The following is a 9,517-nucleotide window of genomic DNA, read 5'->3' on the forward strand; positions in this document are numbered from 1 at the left end:
TGAACCCACTTCAATAAGTACAACAGAAACCAGTGAAAGTACCTCAACAAACAAAACAGCAACCAGCCAAACCACATTTGTTACGAGAGAAACCAGTGAACCCACCTCAACAAGTACCACAAAAACCAGTGAACCAACTTCAACACGTAACACAGAAACCAGTGCAACCACCTCAACAAGCACCAAACAAAACCAGTGAACCCACTTCAATAAGTACAACAGAAACCAGTGAAAGTACCTCAACAATCAATACAGCAACCAGCCAAACCATATTTGTTACGAGAGAAACCTGTGAACCCACCTCAACAAGTACCACAAAAACCAGTGAACCAACTTCAACAAGTACCACAGAAACCAGTGCAACCACCTCAACAAGTACCACTGAAACCACTGAACACACCTCAACAAGTATCACCGAAACAACTGAACCCACCTCAACAAGCACCACAAAAACCAGTGAACCCACTTCAACAAGTACCACAGAAACCAGTGGAAGTACTTCAACAAGCAACACCAAAACCAGTGAACCCACTTCAACAAGTACCAAGTAACCAGTGAAACCACCTCAACATCCACCACAAAAACCAGTGAACCCACTTCAACAGGTACCACAGAAACCACTGAGACCACCTCAATAAACACCACAAGAAACACAGATCCCACTTCAACAAGTACCACAGAAACCAGTGCAACCACCTCAACAAGAACCACAAAAAACAGTGAAACCACCTCAACAAGTACTACTGAAACCACTGAACCCACCTCAACAAGTATCACCGAAACCAATGAACCCACCTCAACAAGCACCACAAAAACCAGTGAACCCACTTCAACATGTACCACAGAAACCAGTGGAAGTACCTCAACAAGCACCACCAAAACCAGTGAACCCACTTCAACAAGTACCACAGTAACCAGTGAACCCACCTCAACATCCACCACAAAAACCAGTGAAACAACTTCAATAAGCACCACAGAAACCAGTGCAACCACCACAAGTACCACAGAAACCAGTGCAAGTACCACAACAAGCACCATAGAAACCAGTGAAGCCACCTCAACAGGTACCACAGAAACCAGTGTACCCACCTCAACAAGCATAAAAACCAGTGAACCCACTTCAGCAAGTACCACAGAAAGCAGTGGAAGTACCTCAACAATCAACACAGCAACCAGCCGAACCACATTTGTTACGAGAGAAACCAGTGAACCCACCTCAACAAGTCCCTCAAAAGCCAGTGAACCAACTTCAACAAGTACCACAGAAACCAGTGCAACCACCTCAACAAGTAGCACTGAAACCACTGAACCCACCTCAACAAGTACCACAGTAACCAGTGAAACCACCTCAACATTCACCACAAAAACCAGTGAACCCACTTCAACAAGCACCATGGAAACCAGTGAAGCCACCATGTTCAGTACCACAGAAACCAGCAAAGCCACCTCAACAGGTACCACAGAAACCACTGAGCCCACCTCAACAAACACCACAAGAAACACAGATCCCACTTCAACAAGTACCACAGAAACCAGTGCAACCACCTCAACAAGTACCACAAAAACCAGTGAAACCACCTCAACAAGTACTACTGAAACCACTGAACCCACTTCAACAAGTATCACCGAAACCACTGAACCCACCACAACAAGCACCACAAAATCCAGTGAACCCACTTCAACAAGTACTACAGAAACCAGTGGAAGTACCTCATCAAGCACCACCAAAACCAGTGAACCCACTTCAACAAGTACCACAGAAACCAGTGCAACCACCTCAACATCCACCACAGAAACCAGTGAACCCAATTCAACAATTACCACAGAAACCAGTGCAACCACCTCAACAAGTACCACAAAAACCAGTGAAACCACCTCAACAAGTACCACTGAAACCACTGAACCCACCTCAACAAGTATCACCGAAACCACTGAACCCACCTCAACAAGCACCACAAAAACCAATGAACCCACTTCAACAAGTACCACAGAAACCAGTGGAAGTACCTCAACAAGCACCACCAAAACCAGTGAACTCACTTCAACAAGTACCACAGAAACCAGTGAAACCACCTCAACATCCACCACAAAAACCAGTGAAACCAATTCAATAAGCACCACAGAAACCAGTGCAACAACCACAACAAGTACCACAGAAACCAGTGCAAGTACCACAACAAGCACCATAGAAACCAGTGAAGCCACCTCAACAGGTACCACAGAAACCAGTGTACCCACCTCAACAAGCATTAAAACCAGTGAACCCACTTCAGCAAGTACCACAGAAACCAGTGGAAGTACCTCAACAAGCACCACCAAAACCAGTGAACCCACTTCAATAAGTACAACAGAAACCAGTGAAAGTACCTCAACAAAAAAAACAGCAACCAGCCAAACCACATTTGTTACGAGAGAAACCAGTGAACCCACCTCAACAAGTACCACAAAAGCCAGTGAACAACTTTAACACGTACCACAGAAACCAGTGCAACCACCTCAACAAGTACCACAAAAACCAGTGAAACCACCTCAAAAAGCAACACCAAAACCAGTGAACCCACTTCAACAAGCACCATGGAAACCAGTGAAGCCACCATGTTCAGTAACACAGAAACCAGCAAAGCCACCTCAACAAGTACCATAAAAACCAGTGAAACCACTTCAACAGGTACCATGGAAAGCACTGAGCCCACCTCAACAAACACCACAAGAAACACAGATCCCACTTCAACAAGTACCACAGAAAACGGTGGAAGCACCACAACAAGCACCACCGAAACCAGTGAAACCATCTCAACAGGTACCACAGAACCAGTGTACACACCTCAACAAGCACAAAAACCAGTGAACCTACTTCAACAAGGACCACAGAAACCAGTGGAAGTACCCCAAAAAGCACCACCAAAACTAGTAAACCCACTTCAACAAGGACCACAGAAACCAGTGCAACCACCTCAACAAGTACCACAAAAACCAGTGAAACCACCTCAACAAGTACCACTGAAACCACTGAACCCACCTCAACAAGTATCACCGAAACCACTGAACCCACCTCAACAAGCACCACCAAAGCCAGTGAACCCACTTCTACAAGTACCACAGAAACCAGTGCAACCACCTCAACATCCACCACAGAAACCAGTGAACCCAATTCCACAATTACCACAGAAAATAGTGCAACCACCTCAACAAATACCACAAAAAGCAGTGAAACCACCTCAACAAGTACCACTGAAACCACTGAACCCACCTCAACAAGTATCACCGAAACCACTGAACCCACCTCAACAAGCAGCACAAAAACCAGTGAACCCACTTCAACATGTACCACAGAAACCAGTGGAAGTACCTCAACAAGCACCACCAAAACCAGTGGACCCACTTCAACAAGTACCACAGTAACCAGTGAAACCACCTCAACATCCACCACAAAAACCAGTGAAACCAATTCGTTAAGCACCACAGAAACCAGTGCAACCACAACAAGTACCACAGAAACCAGTGCAAGTAACACAACAAGCACCATAGAAACCAGTGAAGCCACCTCAACAGGTACCACAGAAACCAGTGTACCCACCTCAACAAGCATTAAAACCAGTGAACCCACTTCAGCAAGTACCACAGAAACCAGTGGAAGTACCTCAACAAGCACCACCAAAACCAGTGAACCCACTTCAATAAGTACAACAGAAACCAGTGAAAGTACCTCAACAATCAACACAGCAAACAGCCAAATCACATTTGTTACGAGAGAAACCAGTGAACCCACCTCAACAAGTACCACAAAAACCAGTGAACCAACTTCAACAAGTACCACAGAAACCAGTGCAACCACCTCAACAAGTACCACTGAAACCACTGAACCCACCTCAACAAGTATCACCGAAAGCACTGAACCCACCTCAACAAGCACCACAAAAACCAGTGAACCCACTTCAACAAGTACCACAGAAACCAGTGGAAGTACCTCAACAAGCAACACCAAAACCAGTGAACCCACTTCAACAAGTACCACAGTAACCAGTGAAACCACCTCAACATCCACCACAAAAACCAGTGAACCCACTTCAACAAGCACCATGGAAACCAGTGAAGCCACCATGTTGAAACCACAGAAACCAGCAAAGCCACCTCAACAAGTACCACAAAAACCAGTGAAACCACTTCAACATGTACCACAGAAACCACTGAGCCCACCTCAACAAACACCACAAGAAACACAGATCCCACTTCATCAAGTACCACAGAAACCAGTGCAACCACCTCAACAAGTACCACAAAAACCAGTGAAACCACCTCAACAAGTACTACTGAAACCACTGAACCCACCTCAACAAGTATCACCGAAACCACTGAACCCACCTCAACAAGCACCACAAAAACCAGTGAACCCACTTCAACAAGTACTACAGAAACCAGTGGAAGTACCTCAACAAGCACCACCAAAACCAGTGAACCCACTTCAACAAGTACCACAGAAACCAGTGCAACCACCTCAACATCCACCACAGAAACCAGTGAACCCAATTCAACAATTACCACAGAAACCAGTGCAACCACCTCAACAAGTACCACAAAAACCAGTGAAACCACCTCAACAAGTACCACTGAAACCACTGAACCCACCTCAACAAGTATCACCGAAACCACTGAACTCACCTCAACAAGCACCACAAAAACCAATGAACCCACTTCAACAAGTACCACAGAAACCAGTGGAAGTACCTCAACAAGCGCCACCAAAACCAGTGAACCCACTTCAACAAGTACCACAGAAACCAGTGAAACCACCTCAACATCCACCACAAAAACCAGTGAAACAAATTCAATAAGCACCACAGAAACCAGTGCAACCGCCACAACAAGTACCACAAAAACCAGTGGAAGTATCACAACAAGCACCATAGAAACCAGTGAAGCCACCTCAACAGGTACCACAGAAACCAGTGTACCCACCTCAACAAGCATTAAAACCAGTGAACCCACTTCAGCAAGTACCACAGAAACCAGTGGAAGTACCTCAACAAGCACCACCAAAACCAGTGCACCCACTTCAATAAGTACAACAGAAACCAGTGAAAGTACCTCAACAATCAACACAGCAACCAGCCAAACCACATTTGTTACGAGAGAAACCAGTGAATCCACCTCAACAAGTACCACAAAAACCAGTGCAACCACCTCAACAAGTACCACTGAAACCACTGAACCCACCTCAACAAGTATCACCGAAACCACTGAACCCACCTCAACAAGCACCACAAAAACCAGTGAACCCACTTCAACAAGTACCACAGAAACCAGTGGAAGTACCACAAGCACCATAGAAACCAGTGAAGCCACCTCAACAGGTACAACAGAAACCACTGTACCCACCTCAACCAGCATAAAAACCAGTGAACCCACTTCAGCAAGTACCACAGTAACCAGTGAAACCACCTCAACATCCACCACAAAATCCAGTGAACCTACTTCAACAAGCACCATGGAAACCAGTGAAGCCACCATGTTCAGTAACACAGAAACCAGCAAAGCCACCTCAACAAGTACCACAAAAACCAGTGAAACCACTTCAACATGTACCACAGAAACCACTGAGCCCACCTCAACAAACACTACAAGAAACACAGATCCCACTTCAACAAGTACCACAGAAACCAGTGCAACCACCTCAACAAGCACCACAAAAACCAGTGAAACCACCTCAACAAGTACTACTGAAACCACTGAACCCACCTCAACAAGTATCACCGAAACCACTGAACCCACCTCAACAAGCACCACAAAAACCAGTGAACCCACTTCAACAAGTATTACAGAAACCAGTGGAAGTACCTCAATAAGCACCACCAAAACCAGTGAACCCACTTCAACAAGTACCACAGAAACCAGTGCAACCACCTCAACATCCACCACAGAAACCAGTGAACCCAATTCAACAATTATCACAGAAACCAGTGCAACCATCTCAACAAGTACCACAAAAACCAGTGAAACCACCTCAACAAGTACCACTGAAACCACTGAACCCACCTCAACAAGTATCACCGAAACCACTGAACCCACCTCAACAAGCACCACAAAAACCAATGAACCCACTTCAACAAGTACCACAGAAACCAGTGGAAATACCTCAACAAGCACCACCAAAACCAGTGAACCCACTTCAACAAATACCACAGAAACCAGTGAAACCACCTCAACATCCACCACAAAAACCAGTGAAACCAATTCATTAAGCACCACAGAAACCAGTGCAACAACCACAACAAGTACCACAGAAACCAGTGCAAGTAACACAACAAGCACCATAGAAACCAGTGAAGCCACCTCAACAGGTACCACAGAAACCAGTGTACCCACCTCAACAAGCATAAAAACCAGTGAACCCACTTCAGCAAGTACCACAGAAACCAGTGGAAGTACCTCAACAAGCACCACCAAAACCAGTGAACCCACTTCAATAAGTACAACAGAAACCAGTGAAAGTACCTCAACAATCAACACAGCAACCAGCCAAACCACATTTGTTACGAGAGAAACCAGTGAACCCACCTCAACAAGTACCACAAAAACCAGTGAACCAACTTTAACACGTACCACAGAAACCAGTGCAACCACCTCAACAAGTACCACAAAAACCAGTGAAACCACCTCAAAAAGCACCACCAAAACCAGTGAACCCACTTCAACAAGCACCATGGAAACCAGTAAGCCACCATGTTCAGTAACACAGAAACCAGCAAAGCCACCTCAACAAGTACCATAAAAACCAGTGAAACCACTTCAACAGGTACCACAGAAAGCACTGAGCCCACCTCAACAAACACCACAAGAAACACAGATCCCACTTCAACAAGTACCACAGAAACCAGTGGAAGCACCACAACAAGCACCACAGAAACCAGTGAAACCATCTCAACAGGTACCACAGAACCAGTGTACACACCTCAACAAGCACAAAAACCAGTGAACCTACTTCAACAAGGACCACAGAAACCAGTGGAAGTACCTCAAAAAGCACCACCAAAACTAGTAAACCCACTTCAACAAGTACCACAAAAACCAGTGCAACCACCTCAACAAGTACCACTGAAACCACTGAACCCACCTCAACAAGTATCACCGAAACCACTGAACCCACCTCAACAAGCACCGCAAAAACCAGTGAACCCACTTCAACAAGTACCACAGAAACCAGTGGAAGTACCACAACAAGCACCATAGAAACCAGTGAAGCCACCTCCACAGGTACAACAGAAACCAGTGTACCCACCTCAACAAGCATAAAAACCAGTGAACCCACTTCAGCAAGTACCACAGTAACCAGTGAAACCACCTCAACATACACCACAAAATCCAGTGAACCCACTTCAACAAGCACCATGGAAACCAGTGAAGCCACCATGTTCAGTACCACAGAAACCAGCAAAGCCACCTCAACAAGTACCACAAAAACCAGTGAAACCACTTCAACATGTACCACAGAAACCACTGAGCCCACCTCAACAACCACCACAAGAAACACAGATCCCACTTCAACAAGTACCACAGAAACCAGTGCAACCACCTCAACAAGTACCACAAAAACCAGTGAAACCACCTCAACAAGTACTACTGAAACCACTGAACCCACCTCAACAAGTATCACCGAAACCACTGAACCCACCTCAACAAGCACCACAAAAACCAGTGAACCCACTTCAACAAGTACTACAGAAACCAGTGGAAGTACCTCAACAAGCACCACCAAAACCAGTGAACCCACTTCAACAAGTACCACAGAAACCAGTGCAACCACCTCAACATCCACCACAGAAACCAGTGAACCCAATTCAACAATTACCACAGAAACCAGAGCAACCACCTCAACAAGTACCACAAAAACCAGTGAAACCACCTCAACAAGTACCACTGAAACCACTGAACCCACCTCAACAAGTATCACCGAAACCACTGAACCCACCTCAACAAGCACCACAAAAACCAATGAACCCACTTCAACAAGTACCACAGAAACCAGTGGAAATACCTCAACAAGCACCACCAAAACCAGTGAACCCACTTCAACAAATACAACAGAAACCAGTGAAACCACCTCAACATCCACCACAAAAACCAGTGAAACCAATTCATTAAGCACCACAGAAACCAGTGCAAACACCACAACAAGTACCACAGAAACCAGTGCAAGTAACACAACAAGCACCATAGAAACCAGTGAAGCCACCTCAACAGGTACCACAGAAACCAGTGTACCCACCTCAACAAGCATTAAAACCAGTGAACCCACTTCAGCAAGTACCACAGAAACCAGTGGAAGTACCTCAACAAGCACCACCAAAACCAGTGAACCCACTTCAATAAGTACAACAGAAACCAGTGAAAGTACCTCAACAATCAACACAGCAACCAGCCAAACCACATTTGTTACGAGAGAAACCAGTGAACCCACCTCAGCAAGTACCACAAAAACCAGTGAACCAACTTTAACAAGTACCACAGAAACCAGTGCAACGACCTCAACAAGTACCACAAAAACCAGTGAAACCACCTCAAAAAGCACCACCAAAACCAGTGAACCCACTTCAACAAGCACCATGGAAACCAGTGAAGCCACCATGTTCAGTAACACAGAAACCAGCAAAGCCACCTCAACAAGAACCACAAAAACCAGTGAAACCACCTCAACAAGTACCACTGAAACCACTGAACCCACCTCAGCAAGTATCACCGAAACCACTGAACCCACCTCAACAAGCACCACCAAAGCCAGTGACCCCACTTCAACAAGTACCACAGAAACCAGTGAAACCACCTCAACATCCACCACAGAAACCAGTGAACCCAATTCCACAATTACCACAGAAACCAGTGCAACCACCTCAACAAATACCACAAAAACCAGTGAAACCACCTCAACAAGTACCATAAAAACCAGTGAAACCACTTCAACAGGTACCACGGAAAGCACTGAGCCCACCTCAACAAACACCACAAGAAACACAGATCCCACTTCAACAAGTACCACAGAAACCCGTGGAAGCACCACAACAAGCACCACCGAAACCAGTGAAACCATCTCAACAGGTACCACAGAACCAGTGTACACACCTCAACAAGCACAAAAACCAGTGAACCTACTTCAACAAGGACCACAGAAACCAGTGGAAGTACCCCAAAAAGCACCACCAAAACTAGTAAATCCACTTCAACAAGGACCACAGAAACCAGTGCAACCACCTCAACAAGTACCACAAAAACCAGTGAAACCACCTCAACAAGTACCACTGAAACCACTGAACCCACCTCAACAAGTATCACCGAAACCACTGAACCCACCTCAACAAGCACCACCAAAGCCAGTGAACCGACTTCTACAAGTACCACAGAAACCAGTGCAACCACCTCAACATCCACCACAGAAACCAGTGAACCCAATTCCACAATTACCACAGAAAATAGTGCAACCACCTCAACATCCACCACAAAAACCAGTGAAACCACTTCAATAAGC

The 9,517-nt window shown here is 45.6% G+C and overlaps 1 protein-coding gene across 1 annotated transcript; it reads left to right on the top strand.

The window, feature by feature from the left end:
• Window positions 1-1,516: 1,516 nt before the first annotated feature.
• On the top strand, window positions 1,517-9,138 carry LOC121272227 (cell wall protein DAN4-like; the record flags this gene model as incomplete). The annotated part of the gene is made up of 3 exons (XM_041178753.1): window positions 1,517-2,047; window positions 2,669-2,800; window positions 8,959-9,138. Coding segments are annotated over 3 exons (843 nt in total), but the record flags the coding sequence as incomplete, so codon positions are not given.
• Between the last annotated feature and the right edge of the window lie 379 nt (window positions 9,139-9,517).

This window comes from Carcharodon carcharias, chromosome 33 (assembly GCF_017639515.1).
Source record: "Carcharodon carcharias isolate sCarCar2 chromosome 33, sCarCar2.pri, whole genome shotgun sequence".
Classification (NCBI taxonomy): domain Eukaryota; kingdom Metazoa; phylum Chordata; class Chondrichthyes; order Lamniformes; family Lamnidae; genus Carcharodon; species Carcharodon carcharias.